Below are 20,027 nucleotides of genomic sequence, written 5' to 3'. Positions count from 1 at the left end.
ACATTGATTTTCACAGCAAGTTTTTCTGCAGAAATCCAACTATCCTGTATTCTTAAATGACAGATTTTGCATATTCCTGCTTGAATTAATCTTGTGGAACAAGCCTTTGATTTCAAAATCTCAACCAATAAAGGATTATAAACTAATGGTTCCTCAAGTACCCATTCTTGTGTTACTTCGGTCAGTTCTCTTTTAACTATAAATATTTGCCATGCATTTAGAACTGATGTATAAAAAGAAGAAAGCCCATTAAAATCAATATCTTTCAAATTCATTAAAAAAAGGTGTCTGTTCAAATTCATCCGTCCCACTCTGTTTAATAAGGTGCAAGCAATAGCAGTCCAGTTTAGAGACTTTTGATAAAGGAGTTTTTGTGCAGTCTGCAATCTGAAAGCAGCTACTTTGGACTTAATGTCCATGAGGCCTTGACCACCCTCATTTAATTGTAGATACAATATTGTCTCTTTTAGCCAATGGTTTCCATTCCAGAAAAAATCTATGAACACTTTTTGAATTTCTCTAATAAAACCATCTGGTGGATTTAACACAATTAATTTATGCCATAGAACAGATGCAGCAAGGTTATTTATAACCAGTACTCTACCCCTATACGAAAGTTGTGGTAAAATCCAATTCCATTTTGATAATCTATTGCACACTTTTTCTTTAACATTTTCCCAATTATTTCTTTGATACTATTCGGATCCCAAAAAAATACCTAAATACTTAAAACCATGTTTTTTCCATTTTACATTTTCAGGAATAACAGGTAACCTCATTGTACTTTTTTCATTGCACCAAAAAGCCTCTGTTTTAATCCAATTTAACTTTGCAGATGAAGCCCTCTCAAATAAAGAGATGCTGTTTTTAACAACATCAACATCTTTTTGATTTTTTACTAAAATAGCGATGTCATCTGCATAAGCTATTACTTTAACTGAGTTGCATATATCATCAAGTTTAAAATCAGACAAATTTTCTCTTAATAAACACAGTAATGGTTCTACTGCCAAAGCATAAAGCTGGCCTGATAAAGGGCATCCTTGTCTTATGCCTTTAAGTATTCTTACTGGTTTACTTAAGCTACCACCTATTTTTAAAACACATGAAACATTTGTGTATAAAAGTTTGATCCAAGAAATAAAAACATTTCCAAAACCAAAAGCTCTCATAGTTTCAAATAAAAAACCATGGTCCACTCTGTCGAATGCTTTCTCTTGATCTAAAAACAAAAAACCAACATTCACATCATTTAGTTTAGAATAATCTAAAATATCTCTTACCATGAAAATGTTGTCATAAATTGTTCTATCTGGGATACAATAGGATTGATCTGGGTGTATTAAATCACCAAGTACAGTCTTTAACCTATTAGCCAACACTTTGGCCATTAACTTATAATCAGTTGTTAAAACAGACACAGGCCTCCAGTTTTTAAGATCACTCAAATCCCCCTTTTTTGGCAAAAGTGTTAAGACAGCTCTTTGACAACTTGTAGGAAGACTTTTTTCTTTAAAACATTCTTGAATCACTTCATAAAAATCATTTCCAATAATATTCCACATAGACTTGTAAAAATCAATAGACAGTTCATCAATTCCCGGGGCTCGACCCGTCTTCATCTGTTTTACTGCATCCATTAATTCTTGATATGGTATAGCACTGTCCAAAAACTTGCGCTGTGTTTCAGTAAGAGTAGGGATTTTCTCCATTATTTGTGACATGCACTCAATATTAGTTTCTTCCTTCTTGTATAAGTCTGAATAAAAATCCACTGCAATCTTTCTCATTTTTTCTGGATCAAAAGTCTTTAGTCCTTCAGGGGTCTTCAAACAGTACATTTCATTTTGTTTTTTTGACACTTTTTCTAAATTAAAAAAATAAGAAGTAGGAGCATCCATCTCGTGCAATGACATAAACCGAGATCTTATCAAAGCACCTTTGGCCCGCACTTGCAATAATGATTTTAAATCTTGATTTTTTTTACTTAAAAAGACTGCTGAAGATGAATCAGAATGCTGTATCATGCCAGACGTAATATGACAAATGTCATGCTCTATTTCCGAAATTTTTTGTTTTATTTTTCTTGTTGAAAACCATGTATATTGTTGACAGAAAATTTTTATTTGAATCTTTCCTAACTCCCACCATTGTAATAAATTTTTAAAATCTTTTTTCCTAAAACTCCACTCCTCCCAAAATAATTTAAATTTTTCATAAAACTGTTTTTCTTTCAATAAAGCAGTATTCAATTTCCAAAAAGGGCTTTTAAAGTTAGATTGTGTTAAAACAATACTGACTGTAATTAAATTATGGTCTGATAAACAACAGGGAAAAATATTGCACCCACTTACTTTGTTTTTATCACTACACTTTACATAAAACCGATCAAGTCTTGCTACACTAATCATTCCCAGATTTATTTTAGTCCATGTATAATGTTTTATTTCCGCATTTTGGTCTCGCCACACGTCTACCAAATCATTCTGAATTATGAAACTTTTTAAAAAAGATGCCGATGCAGGATGTGGTTCTTGATTGTTTCTATCTAAAAGAAAATTAAGAGTGCAATTCCAATCTCCTCCCACAATTAGAAATCCTTCCAAAGTATAATTATTTAAAAAATCTTTTAATTTCTTAAATACTGCAAATTTTTCTGAGCATTTATTGGGAGCATAGATATTTATAAATTCAAAGAGTTGATTGTTTACTTTAGCTTTTACCAACATAATACGTCCTTTCTCTATTTCTACTTCTGATATAATATTTATATTTAAGTACTTTGAAAACAAAATAGCTACCCCTGCGCTGATATTTGTACCATGACTAAATACAGTTTTTCCTTCCCACCATAACTTAATCTCAGATTCATTCTTTTGATCACTATGAGTTTCTTGTAAAAAAGTTACATGTGTTTCTTTAAGTTTAAGAAATTCAACAAGTAAAGCTCTTTTACTCCCATCCCTCATCCCATTTATGTTTAATGATCCTACTTTAAGAATCTGCATTGCAGGGAAGATAGAAAGGGAAAACAGGAAATAACAGGTAAGTAAAACAAAAATAAAAATAGATCCCTCTCCCATGTGATTTACTTTTTTCGTTTTGACACTCTTCCCTGTTCTTCTTGAGCTTTGCGTAACGTTGTTACAAACTTACTCAATCGGAAACGTTTTTGCTTTGAAAGTACCTCATAGCCCACATTCTTCTGAGCAATCAGCACCGATTTAATAAATTTATTGCCATCGGGAAAGTGCTTAACTATGTCAGTCTTTTTTCCTTTAGTTGAATCTAAAAAAGCATTCAATTCTTCTACCGAATACACATCATCCAACGACTGACTACACTCAATTTCCGAAAACTCTGAACAGTTATCATCGCAGTCCTCCATATTTTCATCACTATTTTCATTCTCTGCAATCACCTCCGACTCTAAACATCTCTCTTTTAAAACAACATTGCCACCAACACCATCATTTTCCTTATCAACAGCCGTATTTTCCTTCAAAACAGACGGGCTTACAGCATTATCACCAGCACTCAGAGTTGAAGTAAACGCACTTACCTCTAACGTTGAACTTGACCCTTCGGCACTTTGCTCGGTTGTAAAACCAACTTCTGAAACAACGCTGGGTTCATCTAGCATCCCTGAACTGTTACCATTAATGCCGGTTGTTTTCTGTTTTTTTCCCGGAATCACTACGTCTTTCACCGCTGTAGGCCGCTTCTCTTTGTTTTGACTGCTGTTGCTTTGATCATTGCGCTCTTCATTCATTCCGTCATTTTTTTCATTTTCTAATTGTTTCTTATGAGTGCATTTGAGCTTTTTGTGCCCCAAATCCCCGCACTCGAAACACCGCAAACTCTCTGTTGTTGCATAAACCATATAAGAACTGTCCCCGTGTTGAATACGGAACGAAATGTCTAAAGTCTTAGACTGTGCATTTAAAAACATGAATACATGCCTACGGAAGGACAGCACATGTTTTAGAGCGACGTTTTTGCACCCAAACGGAACCATTTTGACAGAACCCGCAAACTTACCAAAACGATTCAACTCCTTAAGAATTTGCTCATTGGGAATGAATGGAGGCACGTTTGAGATTGTTACTTTAGTAGCCGGTGTACGTAAGGGCACTACTTGTACTAGCGTGTCGTTAACAACAATTCCGTTTTCTACGAGATCATTAACGTGTTTCTCATCTTTAAGAAACACTACCACAGCCTTATTCATTCTTGAGGCAGATACTATATTTTCGTGCTCAACTATTTCTCCCATTGCCAAAAGCACTTCTTCAACCGTAAAAACTTGGTCCGAATAAACTTTGCATCCATTCTTGATAGAGAAACCAGGTGTTCCCTCTCCTGAGAGAAACGCCATGGTTTCCCTTATCATAGAGGGGATCGCTGGTATTAGTTTAAACCAAACAAATGAATCAATAATACAAAATAAATCTTCTAAAAGAAGAAAAAATGAAAAAGGGGGGAAAAAAGGAGAAAAAAAGAAAACAAAAAAAAGATTAACCCTGAAACCAGTTCAGCGTGTTGCTCTCACACCCCACACCACTCTTTCACCTCGTGCAGAGAGAGAGAGAGAGAGAGAGAGAGAGAGAGAGAGAGAGAGAGCGCAAAGCGAAGCACAGCACCTCTCTCTCTCTCTCTCTTTTACACATGCACACACACACACATCTCTCCCGCGATTTATTCAGAAATGTACTCCCACACCATAAGAAATCTGGCCGGCTCCCGCGGAACAGCAGCGGGAATGCAGAGCTGTAATCGGGCCATAAAAATTATACCCGATAGGTTCCGAGTCCGACAGGTACATTTTGATTGACAGCTTTATACAGCGCGAACCCGTTCACAGCCCGACATTAAAATGTCTAATGCATTTTTTTCAAGAATGAGTCATTTATATGTTTTAACATCATTTATTCGTAACAAGCGTAGACTATAGGCCACTTGAAAGTTGGAACAAAGAGATAAAATAAGTCCTCTGTAACATCGTAACATCTCAGCACTCTATAGGTCTGGGTACATACACTTAGCCTTTAAATTAGCCTACACACCAATGAAAAGAAATCTTTCTTAACAAATCAAATTAAAATAAACTCTAAATGGTGACGGGTATTTTGGCAATAACGAAATTAAGATAAAGGCTGTGCAAGATGTGTTTCTCCACTTCTCTTCACAATCTGGCATTAAGGCGGCGGTGAAGCTGAATAATAAAAGAATAATGCCACCATTAGCCTGTATACTCTGTCTACATTATGATTATATGGTTTAATTAATATTTATTTATAATTTAAAAACCCTTTACGCACCAAGATTAGGCTACGTGTGTTTGTGGAGGAACATTATTAAATCCACTGGCTTTAGCGCAGTCTCTCACTCATGGTGCGTCCAGCAGCTGAACACCCTTTCCTGCGGCTACAGGTCGAGATGCAGAGTTCTGATCCGGCTGAAGTTTTGGGTAGGATTGTTTTTTCATCTTCTACCAGTCAGGAACATGCATTTAATTTTCCATGACAGCAGTTCACTTTAGCGAATGGCCTCTTCTTTTTACCTGTCAGCTTGCGGTTTAGGGCTCTACCGTAATACGCAGTGTATGAGCGACCGCGAAATACCTGCGGCTGGAATAACCGCTCCTTATGAGCTAGTGACTGGCTTGACCGCCGTCAAAATTTGCTTTTTTACTACTTCATCATCATTTGTTTCACCTTTGCAGGGATGGATTTTAATGCAGAGATTTTGATTTTTTCGGGTCTCGCCGGGTTCGGACAAAGATCTTTAGCTCTAATGCAGACCTCTCGTTCATATTAACCACGTCTCCCTTCTGTTCAGTCGAAACTCCCAAACTGCAGGACTCTTTGAAGCGTGACTCGTCACGTCACCTCTCCCCCTCCCTCTCCCCCTCTCTCCCTCCCTCTCCCTCTCCCTCTTCCTCTCCCTCTCTCCTCCACACTGTCCCGTGATGACAACCACACATACCTTTTTGTAGGCATTAAATAAAAGATATTTAATATTTTATGACGGTATAACGGTATTGAAACTGACACCGTTGCTATTTTTAGATCCCGCGGTATACCATAATACCGTAAAACCGCCCAAGCCTAATATATACCTAAAATAATTGTCTAAGTAGAAAGAAAACAGCATTTATTATTTAAATGCATTTAGAAACAGTTGAGTGCCCCCTCCCCTTCCTCAAAGTGGTTCGGTCCACTGTGTGCTTTTTCTCATCTCACCCGTTCACACACACGCACACGTCAGGTGTGCGGCTGCGGCTGTGTAAGTAGGGGGTTTTATCCACCTTAAATAAAGCGATTCTCTTCAATGTGGTTAATACAGACTCGTTCATAAATTAGTCGTGGCAAAAATGCTGATTACAGATGCAATTGTCCATGAGTCTGCTGTATTAGCGATTAAAATAACTTATCTAGTTAACGTTAGCTTGTTGTTAACGCTAAAGCCGTTTCCCTTGCACTGTTTATTTGTGACGACTTGGCATAATGTTAACTTAACATTAACAACCACATTTAGCATATTATTTAGTTTTGTATTTGCTAAATGAGCACTGTGCACACTAACCCCACTGTATTTTTGTATAATCAGTTTCTATTCTGTTTTAAGTGACTCAATTAATTTGAAATTAAAATGTAACATTTTTAATTCTTTGTTTTTATTGTTGTGATTAGTTTTATGATAGTTTTGCATTCTTTATGTAAAGCACTTTGAATAACCATTGTGTATGAAATGTGCTACAGTATAAATAAACTTGCATTGCAGTGTCATGTATTGACAAATACAAAAATATGACAAAGAAAATGGACATAAGATAACTTTTCAGTGCAGCTAAACGCCAAGTACAAAAAGTTCACATATTAAGGAAATTTGGCTTTAAGAATGAGTGCTTATGAAAATGCTAATGTCACAATATTAATCACAGGCAAAGGAGAAAAAAATGTTTGAGGAACAGGCAGAGCAGGGTCAGTCAGATGTACAGTGTCAGGTAAGGGTGTTGTGCTTTATTGAAGGGATAATGATAAGTTTTTTGGGATGAACATTTTTTTAATGTTTTTAGAGTTGTGGCTGTTTAGCAGATGAACCTCGCAGGCTCACTGATTTACAATATGATCTGTCATTTTAACAAGTGTAATGTAAACAAGTTAGTTATAAAGAGTATGGAAAATGTCTTTTCCTGCATTGTTTCTGCTTCAGGAGTCAGTCTGCTGATTGTAAACAACACAAACAATGCAATAAATAGTTTGAAGAAAAATTTGCTTTGTCGTTGAACCTGAGAAAAACTTTTTAAAAATCATAATGACGTAGTCTCCATGCTATAATAATAATGATGAAACCATTTTTAACTGCGGGGACATAACTTTATTAGTACAATTCGGCTGTATTATTTGTGTCCCCTTCAAAAAATGCTAGAAAGAAATTTGATATTTATTGTCCCCCCCTACTGTTAAATCAGATTTACGCCCATGCCTGTGAGATCCTCTCTATTGCAGCTGGGTATCCACTCTCATGGCTAAATCGATGAGGCCATCTAACGTCTTTGGCAGGTCCATCGCATAAATTTCACCCTTTAAGTCACAGGTGTCAAACTTGGTTCCAAAAGGGCCGCAGCTCTGCACAGTTTAGTTCCAACTCTAATTAAACACACCTGATCAAACTAATTAAGTCCTTCAGGCTTGTTTGAAACCTACAGGTAAGTGTGTTGGAGCAGGGTTGGAACTAAACTGTGCAGGGCTTCGGCCCTCCAGGAATTGAGTTTGAGACCCCTGCTTTATGTAATCCGGTAGTCCATAGAAAAACATTCCACTAAGCCTTAACATTCCACTTACATTCAGCTGCCAGTGTACGTAAGTCAATAGAGAATTCTGCAACAATCAAAATGTTTTGCCTGAGTTGAAGCCGCTCAATCAAAAACTGTCTTTAGTTCATCAGAAAAGGCTTTAATTGAAACACACAAGGGGAGTTTTTACTCCCAGACAGTGGTACCCCATAGTGCCGCTATTCCAGATAGCAAACTAATGACGATGGTCTCATCAAGACTTAAGGGTGGAATGGTGGACAGAGCTTGCAGGACAGCATCGATACTTAGTCCAGAACCCAGTCTCTGAACCTGAGTCGTGAGCTCCGATACATCCGTGACCAGGGCCTAAATGGCCTGACTGTTGACAATCATCTATTTGTCCCATTAGTCTTGACGAGCAGAACCTGTGTAAGAGGAAGACTTGTATTTCTGAAACAGTTGCTGGGTCCTTAATGGTCAGTTCTTTCTGTCATGAAATCAAAAGAACTCTTGTAAGTATTAACAAGATGATTTATTGGAATCAAACACAGCTCAACAGCAGGTATGATGTCCGCTAGTGATAGCAGGCGAGTGTAGCAAGAATAAAGACGTTATCAACAGTGGGGAAAAGTTCATGAAGCTGTCATCAGAAGTGAAGACAAAGTCCAAAGGCACAAAGCCCAAACAGCAACTCACTACCAGCAACCTCAAGGACGAGAGCCAGACAGGGCACAGACACAAAAATGAACAACATTGAACTGACAGTGAAATAGAAACGCTGTACTGATAAAAGTACAGTAATGCGCTGCATCTGTGGTACGCCGATTAACAGCTGAGCGATGCTAAGGAACGGCAAATGCCGGTGAGAACCATTCACGTGACCACACAGCTTATGACATGCAAGCACAACTGACAGCCACATTTTTCATTGGACAAACTTAGTTTAGTCTTATGCCTTACCCAGAGTATATAAATTAAGATTAATTACTTTAAATATTACTATTGGAAAGTGAAGAGACTTTTAACCAGCACAAAAAAAAAAAAAATTCTAAAGACAAGCACCTACTGCACCTTTATCAAATCAGGAGCTAGCTCTATTAAAGGCGTGATTATGACATAGCAGCTGTAGTTGGTGTCTCGGTCAGGCCAACAATGTTTTTTTTTTTTTTTTTGTAAATGGAGCAGTTTTCAGAACATTGTTCATTCAGAACATGAGTGTACTCTACAGCCAGTGTCACAGTAGTGTTTAAGATGACGTAATGGGTTACAACCAAAAAAAAAAAAAAAAACATTCTGAACAAGCAGCAACTGTTGAGTCAAATCTGTAATACCCACAGTTTAACTAATGACAGGTGTTTTTTTAAGGATAAAACATGAGTGAGATCCATACGTGAGGGCCTCATAAAGCAGAGACTAGAAATGTGTGTTTTTGGACTTAACATATTGATTGATATGTATTAATAAATAAGCTATCAGTTTCCATTTAAAGAGGCAGATTTCTTAAGAAAGCGACCAGTCAATCAACACGTCTTTTTCAAGACACTGGTCTGACTGTTCATTTCTGGATGCAGTGGTTTCTACCTCTGGATGATGTGCACAGGTACCGCATGACATGTCTGGGGGTCCAGTTTGACGATGCAGTGCCCGTGGACAGCTCATGCTTTCACTGTAAGGTTGTGGCTGTTGCACAGCCTGGATTGTGGCTTTAGCCGCTCCCGTTGCTCCCCGTGAAAGCGGTTAGCACAGGGGCAGATCTGAGGATCACAGTGGGAGTTTATCCATCGCCTTTGGGACCGCGGACTCCCCACTCCTCCACAGCACCCCCCATCCAAGCTTCGGGTGGTTGTGCGGTTCCCCCAGGATGCCCGTGCCTCCGCTTAATAACACCGGAGGTCCATCGCGATATCGGAGGGCGAGCTGTTATGCTCAGATGACAGATCGGGCTCTCTTCCATCCTACAGGGTGCAATGTGCGGTTACGATTCTCGAATCAGACATAATGGCTGTGGTTCCTGGGCTGTTTTTGGCAGTGCGGCTGGAGATGGCTTGTCCCACAGTATTACCGCCGGACCGACCAGAGGGTGTGATGTGCAGGCTTATGTAAGATGAATCTTCCAGCCCCTGTCCCCTTTTTCCCAGGATGCACAGCAAGTACACTGGCATAGAAGACGTTTTTATCTGTCCTTTTCACGTGTGCTTCTGCCTTTACCTCCCTTGATGGCGAGGTGGCCAGTGGGTACAAAGCTATTTCCTTAGGTGGTGGGCGCCTTGGGGGGGGGGGGGGGGGAGCTGTTCGGGCTCTCCCTGTTTCCATGCGTGGAGAATAACCTGTGCCTCTTTGCCGCATACACATCTGCATTTTTGATTATTCATTGACTGTTATTATTTTTAGGTCTCTGAACCAAGCGATTATGCACAGGGACCTCGACCTGTTCGGGTTTTGGGTCATCTTGGGTTGGAGCTGGACTCTGTCTGCATCACGGTGTGCTTTTAGCGCACTGGGCTGGCGCTGCTCTGTCCAATTAATTTGGCTGTTATAGTGGTCTCACTGAAATTATTCAGAGGCTCCTGGGGCAAATGAATTTGTAGCCGCTATCACGCCGCTCAATTGTTCATACGTATGAGACCAATTCATCGATGGCGTCGCGATCAGGTCCCCAGATGGGCATGGTGCGCGGAGACTCATCGTTTGTACATCACCACGTTGTTTCCCTGCACCTTCAGCCCCTGGTTGGATCTTGCCTTTTACGGGCCTAAGTGCCCTAAGAAAAAGTGTCCAGTTATGCTTTCATTTTGACAGATGCTTCCAGTATGGGCTGACGGGCTGTTTATATTAAGCAGGTTCGTAATGCCGATGGCTCTCAGCTGGCCCCGGTTTACGCAATGTGCTTTTTTTTCCCTAGTGAGCCTGCTCGCACAGACAATGTGCAAGGAGCGGGTCTTGCTCTTTGCGCCTCTCTGGGCCAACTAGACCAAAGTTTCCGGACTCACACTCCTCATCATGGCCCTTCCTGATAAATTCTCCGGTAAAATATTTCAATTTTTCTGGGATGGGCACCCATGCAGGGCTCTGGAACCTCCTTGGATTGTTTCTAGACATAGCGCGATAGAGAGGTGACCTATCAGTGTGATAGTTAACAACGTCACTCAGGCTAGAGCTCTCTATTAGGCATACCTATGTTCTGCAGTGGCCTGGAGTCTATTTGTTGTGAGGAAATTTTCTCTGAGAAAACCTCCGGACATGCCAGATCTCTCAGCGCCTCTTAAACAGATCATGTAGAGCTGCAGGCTGGGCGACATCTAACACATTCTTGAGATTACATCCTTGAGTGGAGTAAGTTTCCTCCCTATTAGTGGTTTCCCTAGTCAATCGGGAGGAAATTAAGCTCGGTGTCAATAAACGCTTGCTACGCCAGGCTCTAACTTAGAGATGCATGCGCATTTTCTATTTTACTAGTAAGTTTCCCTTATTAGGTGAACCCTAGAGAATTCCTCCGAGGCCCCCACTACCTGACTCAGTGGAGGAGTCGAGTACATGGCTCAGTGTGTTGTCTGGTCTACCCGCATACTGAGGATCATGCCAGCTATGCGCCATGGTGTGTTCCCCCTTATCAGGCAGACCCATTTCTTCCCTAACCGCTAACCAGCTTATCATATGTAGCACTCCCCCTCATTAGGGCTAGTCCATATGCTTTATCACCATCAAGTCTCCCCCTCTGGGTAGCAGGTGGTCTCTGCAGCATCCTCCCCCTTCGTGGACTGGCATGCTTTCCCACCGTATTGTCGTATTTCTAAAATCCCTAGTCTATATATTAGCTAGGTAAAAGCACATTTACGACCCCCAATCTAAATTCTTATTATTACCATGGAATGGTAATATTTTGGGCCTTGGGGACGTTGGAAGGTTGCGCTTTTGGAAGATCAGGGCGCCCACGCTTCGCTTGGCAAACTGCACATCAGGAGCGTGACGGGCTTGGCTGCTGTGGCGTTTTCCATACTGGAGTTCCCTTATGAAGGGGAACGTTCTGGTTACGTTCGTAACCCACATTTCCCGAATAGAGAACAGAGACGTGTGTCTCCACTGCCACAGCACCTGAGTCTCTAACTGGGAGCTGAGTTATCGGCTCTTTAGCAGGCAAATTCTGAGGAGCTGACTCCAACAGCCGACTGATACAGCGTTGATGAGCTCATCAGTTTCAGCTGTGGAGCTTCAATTGGCATTTCATTGGCCGGTTTTCAGAAGTGATTGGTCATCTTTCACACTCCCAAAAGTTTATAAACAGACACATGTCTCCATTCCCTATTCGGGGAACATGGGTTATGAACGCAACCAGGACGTTCTGTTTATTAATTTGAGAAATGTCACTGTGAAAAGAGAGCAATGTCGCCAAAGCAATGACCTCACTGAAGGCTTCTAACCTGAGCTCGGCTGCTGGTCAGCAAGACTGGCTAAGGCTGAACAATATTTTTTAGATCAGAAGATGTGTAGAAAAGGAAGAAAAATAAGAGTTTGAGAGCGTGTAAAGATGGAAAAACTATGGATTTTGTGTAACTGGCACACTGGTCATAAGACATAAGACAGATATGTCATCTTCATCATAAGACAGATGTGTCATCTTCCAATAAAAGTCACAGTGATGTCAGTGGTTCTTTGAATTTTAGAAACGGAACATGAATTCATCATCCCTGTGGATGATAAAATTATTGAACAGCCTATGATTGATGTTGAGAAAGATAATAGGGTAATGTGTAGTTGTGAAGCAGTGTGTATGAAAACAGCATGGATCAAGGTGACAAGTTAGTCAAAATACATGCCTTTTACAGTAAAGGTGGTTAACTTAATGCTGGAACATTGTGTTTTCTGTCATATGATGATGATTTTGTTTACAAGATTCATGTCTATGGCATTTCTTGCCAAATATGGGTTTTATTTTAACTAAATTTTTAACTATTGATATCTCCGTTAAGACTTCTTTAACAATGTTAAAAATGTAGCACCTCTGTTCAAACTTTCAGATTTGAGTAAATCTTTGTAAAAGTGCCTTTTGAAATATTTATATAAATAATTTTCATTTTGTGTATAATGTATAATTATATAATGTTTTAATATGGAAATTATTCATAATTTCAAGTTATATTTATTGTAATTAAGGTATTAAGGTACACTTTTGTACCTTTTTTATGAGAACAATTGTGTACCTTCATTTCAGTTGTACCATAAAAGGTACAGAACAGTACCATAAGAGGTCTTTTCTGTACCATATAAGGCACAACTTTTACAAACTGTACAAAACTGTTTCTTAAGGAACATTATTTGTACCACCGTGTACCTTTTTTCTGAGAGTGCAGGGAGCAAATAAAAGAACATGTTTATTATTTGAGTATGCTTCTGAAGTCTGTAGTTGTCAAAGCAAAAGACTTTCCTGTTTGCCCTGTTTTTCAGCTGACTCGAGTACATGCAGAATGTCAAACTGAAAATTAATCTGTATACAGGAGCAACTTTATACCGCATTAGTGATTCACTTTGGTTCTATTTGCTTTTGATGTGGCTTACAAGGTGTGGGCAATTGTCATTCATGTAACTGTATATGTTCTTCATTCCTAATTGAAGTTTTTGTAGCTTGATTAAATGTTCTTATAAAGAGGACATATAATAAGCTATGAGAATGTTTTAATCATATACAGAGACCACAAATGTTTGAAGCTATCAAATCAATTTGATTTACTTATGTTTTTACCCCTTTAAATGTTGCGTTTGTATGTTGAATTTGTTACTCAGTTTTACTAAGCAGTTTTGTCTTTCCAGGCTCACTATATTAAGGCTACAGCACTCAGGAGTGCTGGTAGCAGTGAAGAGGCTCTGCAGGAGTATTTATTCTGTGCGGCTTTGAAACCTGACTGGATTGCTGTAAAACTGGAGGCTCAGAAGGTACGTTTAGTCTTTCATTTGCATACATCAGCCTTTTTGGGATGATTTTATTATGACTTGATTCCTACCGTGATTTTATTAACATTTAACCGTTTACAGCTGATTCTTGCTAGTGATTAACTGACATTATGCTCAGCCAGTTCTGATCATTTATCCTTCGCAAAAGTTATACAAAAGCCTTCTGTTGAACGTTTCTATTATTTGTCATACAAATTTAAATTTAAACTATGATTTCAATATCAAACTAAAATCTACCAGTAGGAGGCAGCAAGTAACTGACTTGCTGAATAAGCCTTTAGACATTTATTCAAACAACTAGTTCAAAAGGCTGATTCATTCATATACAAAACTAATAAATCATTTAAAGAATGGGTCACAGGTTTGTGTAATTTGTTAAAAAAATTGTAAATCTGGGGGCATTCATGGACAAAGCATGGCATAAGTGTAGTTCTGACAAACTTATTTTGACAATAATTTCAATTTCAACTTATTTCAACAATAATTGCAAATATACTATACTCCTGTTTCTCTAACAGTCACATTAAGAGAAACTCTGAAAATCTTGTATGACAGAACTGAGAATCCCTGACTTGGCAGGAAAGGAATTCTTCAACCAACATGGTGAAATGGTCATTCAGGGGTGTGTGTTTTCCAAAACCATTGTTAGCCAACTCAGGTCTTGCAAACTTAGGTGTCACAAACTTGTGCACTTGCAACTACACCTCTGGAGCTGTACTTAAAAACATAGTTCCTGGCTTTGTTTTTCCCACTTATCCCTCCATGGCCTATTCATTTAGAACATTCTGACATTTAAACTTGGAATGTTTAAAAAAAACTAAACAAAAAAAAAAAAAACATTAAAGTCATCTCTCTTTGGTTTCAAAGTATTTTTACAGTTCAGTTTTAGCGATTTGTGCTCTTCGCAGTGCACTTTAAAAACATTGTCATATTGAACACAGCCTCATAACGAAAGCTGTAGGTGACCTATTATTTAAAAGCAGAATTTATTTTATGTCTCCAAAGCTTGTGAAAACAAAAAGACAGCATAGATTAATGTTTTTAAGTTATAGTAGATTATTTATTAAGTATCTGTACTGTATTTGACATGGGTCTGTTGGTTGTCAAATTGTAAAAATATACTTTTCAAAAAAACAAACAAACAAATAAACAATATCCTACTTAATAATAATAATAATCATCATCATCATCATCATTAATATTATTATTAAAGTAGGATTTTTTTCATTTCCTAATAAATAATAAATATCAAATTTAATTTCTTATTAAATAGCTTCATTATTTATTTATTTATATGATTTTTATATGAGTAGGCTGACACGGAATCTGCGCGTGCAAAATTCCGCAGATTTTCTGCAGAATTCCGCAGATTTCTGCAGATTTTTAGCCCATCATTAATTCTGCTTATTTACTTGAGTAAATGTGTAAATCTGAATTTATTCAGTTTTTATTTAGTAATTTATAGCTTTTTATTTCATATATTAAGGTTTTAGTTATGATACTCTGCTGGATACTCCCAAAATAATTCTGCAGAAATCCGCAGATTTTTACCAAAATTTTCTGCAGAAATAGCAAAAAACATCCGCAGATTCCGTCTGGCCCTGTATATGAGATGAGAATATGTGTTCGCTTTTGGATATGTTTTTATGTTTTAGAATAGAATATGTAATGTTCTTGCATATTTTATTGAACTCTAAACGAGTGCATGTTTTTAGCAAAACTAATATTGGATTTTTTCCCAGAGATTGGTTGCGGATGGATGGGCATCCGCTGCGTAAAAACGTGCTGGATAAGTTGGCGGTTCATTCCGCTGTGGCGACCCTAGATTAATAAAGGGACTAAGCTGACAAGAAAATGAATGAATGAATGAATGAATAATATTGAAATTTTTAACACGTGTGCGTGTAAAACAATATAATTTGCACAAGGAAATTATACGGTTGTTCTCTAAAGAAGTAATTTTTCCACCCCGTTTAGAGCATCATTATGGGCGTTTTACATTATAACTAACATGGTTCAAACCATGGATCTGCAAAAGAGAAACTATAGGCTTTGGGAAGCACTTGTCACTACATCATTCTTTTTCCAACCTATGCATGGTACTATGATTGTATGATTGAGTTATGTTGTTGTTTGGGAAATGCACCCCTGAGCATAAATTGCCTTGATTATACAATCTGAAATAAAAGTTTTGGCAAAGGAGTTGGACAAAGTCACATGAAATGAAATAGCAAATAACATGATAGCTACAATAGTTATCCAACTTTATAGTTGGATAAAGTTAATATTAAAATTACTGTTCACAATCACTATTTTCAATAATATTCTTCAAATTTTAAAGAAAGCACAACAAATCTCATTGCTGAAAATCTTCCAATTTCACTGCAAAGGCTTCAAAAGCTAGAGCAAGATATGCATGGGTGATTATACTAAAATAAACCAAAACTGAAATTACTTTATTTTTCTGAGATTCAGAAAAGCTCAATTTCTATCACCAGCATAATTTCTCCTGATCGTTTTTTTTTTTTTTTTTTTTTTTTTTAACATACTACTGTGTGTGAACAGACGGTGGAGAATTTCACTGACAGTACAGTGAGTGCCTTATTCAAATTCCTGGCAATCTGATCTATATACTAAGGGTGTTCGGTTCCGGGTTTTTTGGAGTCGACTCCAATTATTGACTTCTAATTTTGGAGGCAGTAGAATCGACTCCGTAATCGACTCCAATTACATTCACATAAAATAGCACATAGATTAAACATGCAGTGTCACATCGCGCTTTACACAATGCTACTGCTTCATTGTGCAGTTCTCCTCTGGTCAGACAAAACCAGCAGTAAATCATCTGAAGTCAAAAAAATAATTATCAACCTATACTTTCTTACAGCATATTTTAATTGTCTAGTTTAGTTAACTTAGACAATTACATAGCAATCTTGGAGACAGAAAGTTAAAGCAGCTTATTATGAGAATGTTTAATGGAAAAATTATTAGCAGTTCAAAGAATAAAAAAACTTATATAAATTATTAATTATAAAAAAATTATGTAGAATAGTCTAAATATCTTCTTAATATAAATGGCTAATACTTGAATACTGAACCGAGACAATGAAATATTTTGCGGTTGTTTATTTCTTTATTTTCTGACGCTCCAGGCGATCAAATAAACAAAATAGTTCGCTTTTTTGATTTAATGACCAATTAAATATAACACCCCATGCAAAAAATATTTAACTTAAATAATTCATAGGCCTACATTAAAAAAACCTAAAATAAAAAATAAAAGCAGCATGACAAAGCTGTGCCTTAAAGTATATCAAATTGCTCTCTCTCTCTCTCTCTCTCTCTCTCTCTCTCTCTCTCTCTCTCTCTCTCTCTCTCTCTCTCTCTCTCATAAATGTGTACCTTTAAATAGCTCATTACTTTACTATTAAATATCCCTGTTTGTTTTGTGCAATTTGTTCATTATTGTAAATTAATAATTGTAAATTAATGGTACGGCATAGTCTACACGCTCAAGAAAAGAGCGAGTCAGACCTAGTTTTTGAACATTTAACCTCTGCTATACTTTTATTTAAAAGTCCTCTTTTGGAAATGAATTTTGTTCAGTGTAATTCTGATGTATTTTTGTAGTAATTAAAATAAACAGAAGAAAGAATTAGAGGTGAAATTAAGTGTGTTCAGGGCCAAAACAAAACCACGACCACAAATATTGTTAGATTTTGTGACAATAAATTAATCCTGGCCATATTTGTCATTATGATTAGTGTTTTATTTTTTCATTTATTTTTTCATGAAATATGCGTAGGTTAAATAAATGATTAACTTGAGCATATAGCAGCACCCAATAGTCTAATGTAAGATCATGGGCCTTATCATACACCCGGCGCAATGTGGTGCAAGGCGCGACACAATAGTTTTTTGCTAGTTTCAGCTTGGCGCAAGAGTGGTTTTGAGGCGTTGCGCCACGCTGTTTAAATAGAAAATGCATTTGTGCTCATGTGTGCCCATAGGCGTTCTGGTCTAAAAAGGAAAACGTTCTGAGGCGCATTACTGGCACGTTGCTATTTTGAGAAACTATAATAGATTTTTTGAATAGACCAAAACAAATCCGGTCTAAAGTCCAGCGCAGCGTTGTGCCTCGCTTACACACTGCTTAATACACACAAGATTTAGAGCAATACGCAATTATCTTTCTACATGAAAAAAATTTATTATTAAGGAGATATATAGGATATACATATATAGGATATACATATAAAGGATTAAAATATTACAAAACATATTTTCTAGCCTATATAAATATGAAAAACCACTGCTTTTATGCCTTCTTCATCTCGGAAGGCCTTTCCAGTTCATTCATAACAATTTGCTTTTGTATAATGTTATTATTATTAGCAGTATTATTTATTATATGCGTATTTATATTTGTTTTATTAAAAACAAGCTTAGATTTACCCACCTGCAGGTTTTAGACCATATGGGGCACAGCATGTGTTTTAGGATATAACTCAGGTTTTTGAACACACTTCGTTATTATTGTTCATTTATTCGTTTGCTGGAAATTAGAACTGAATTTAGTAATAGTTTTGAAACAAATATTTGCGCTTAACAAACGAAATTAATTATTTAGAGGCTAATTGATGACTGTGCGTAAAGGTTTCCCTATCCACGAGAGCGAAAGTGAAAGTAGATCATTTATCTGTCATTCTTGCACGGTAGATGCTCTGTTTAACTGTTTTCCTGCAAATGAAATGCTCAGTTTTTCCACTCACACTTACTTTACGTCATGTAAATAGCAAATGCTCTTATGGCGCAATGCAACTGACTCTTAAAGGGATCGGGAGATGATACTCTGAATAACTCAACCCTTTTAGACCATGCGCCACAGCACAAAGCAAATTTTTCCATCCTTATATTAGTAAAAATGCATTCTGACACGCCCTGAAAGTGTTTGCGCCCTGCTTTTTGCGATTTGCGCATGGACCGTCAAAATAGAGTCCTAGAATTTTACCTCCAGTACTAATTTAAGACGTCGATCCGCCAATAGTATCCGATCTGGGTAACACTTTATAATAACTACACGCTATGAACCATTTATTAAGCATTAGCAAATAGTGACTTCATTATCTGTTTACTCAAATTTACTCTACATTTAATAAACATTAATAAGCAGTTTATAACTGCAGCTACAAATGTCCTATTCTTTTTTTTATATACTTTTATTTTAAGGTTTTTTAAGTACAACAGAAAACAACAAACAAACAAACAATATTGTCTCAGATTATACACATTTTGCAAGTAAATATATGAATTGCCGTACATGTGGGTTTAGCCATACATTCGGGATACAAAATGTAGTGTTACGCAATATTTAGACATCAAAAAGTCCTATAAGGTAGTGTACCAATCAGTTTTCAGGAAGGGTGCAGGATTTGGATAGAGCACGTTTCAGGTCAAAGTATCCAAGAAAGGACTCAGAGGGAGCAAAGAATTTTTTGTTGGAATTAGACCTGATAAATCTGAGCCTTTCCAAGTGAATAACGGAGGCCATATCCATTAGCCAGGTTCGAAAAGAAGGAGGTAAAGAAGATTTTCAGTTTTTTAGTATTAGCCGCTTGGCCACGGTCATGCCTAGAGTAAGGGCTTGTTGTAGATGTTTTGGAAGGGTGAGGGAGTGTTCTGAAACGCCAAAAATAGCAAGCTCTGTGTCCGGTTGGAAGGAAATATTATAGGCCTTGGAGTATAAATCAAAAATGTTTGTCCAAAAATTAAACAAAGTAGGACAAAACCAACATGCATGAGCTGTGGTGTCCTCTGTAATTTGACACTTGTCACACATAGGTGAAATAGAAGGAAAAATTTTGTGTAATTTGTTTTTTGTGTAGTGCAGCCGATGCATTACTTTGAACTGTATTAACTGGAACCTACTGTTAACCGAACAGGACCGTACTGCAGTCAGGCACTTATCCTATAGTTCCTCTGATATCTCAGTTATCCAAGTTCATCCCTCCATGCCAGTTTAAATTTCTCATTAGAAGTTGAGGCAAAGGTTTCAAACAACCCAACAAACTTTGAAATTAGATGAATGGACTGGGGAGGGTTCAAGAAGACACATGCTTATCAGGGATACATTAAAAATTACAAATTTTAGATTTCACATAATGCCTTACTTGCAAGTAACGAAAAAAATGTGTATGTGGTAAATTAGACTTTTCTCTCAACTGGCTGAATGATGCAAGTCTCTCTTCAACATAGAAATCCTTTATGGAACATAAAC

The 20,027-nt window shown here is 37.4% G+C and overlaps 1 protein-coding gene across 1 annotated transcript in view; it reads left to right on the top strand.

Annotated features, from left to right (window-relative positions):
- si:ch1073-440b2.1 overlaps positions 1-20,027 on the top strand; it is a 91,680-nt gene that overhangs the window by 24,768 nt on the left and 46,885 nt on the right. Inside the window, exon 3 of the mRNA XM_073951882.1 lies at positions 13,607-13,729. Within this exon, the coding sequence (XP_073807983.1) occupies positions 13,607-13,729 (123 nt within the window). The remainder of the gene's footprint in view (positions 1-13,606; positions 13,730-20,027) is intronic.

This window comes from Danio rerio, chromosome 1 (assembly GCF_049306965.1).
Source record: "Danio rerio strain Tuebingen ecotype United States chromosome 1, GRCz12tu, whole genome shotgun sequence".
Lineage (NCBI taxonomy): Eukaryota > Metazoa > Chordata > Actinopteri > Cypriniformes > Danionidae > Danio > Danio rerio.
The sequence above is the reverse complement of the archived record's forward strand: the minus strand, read 5'-3'. Positions and strand labels throughout refer to the sequence as shown.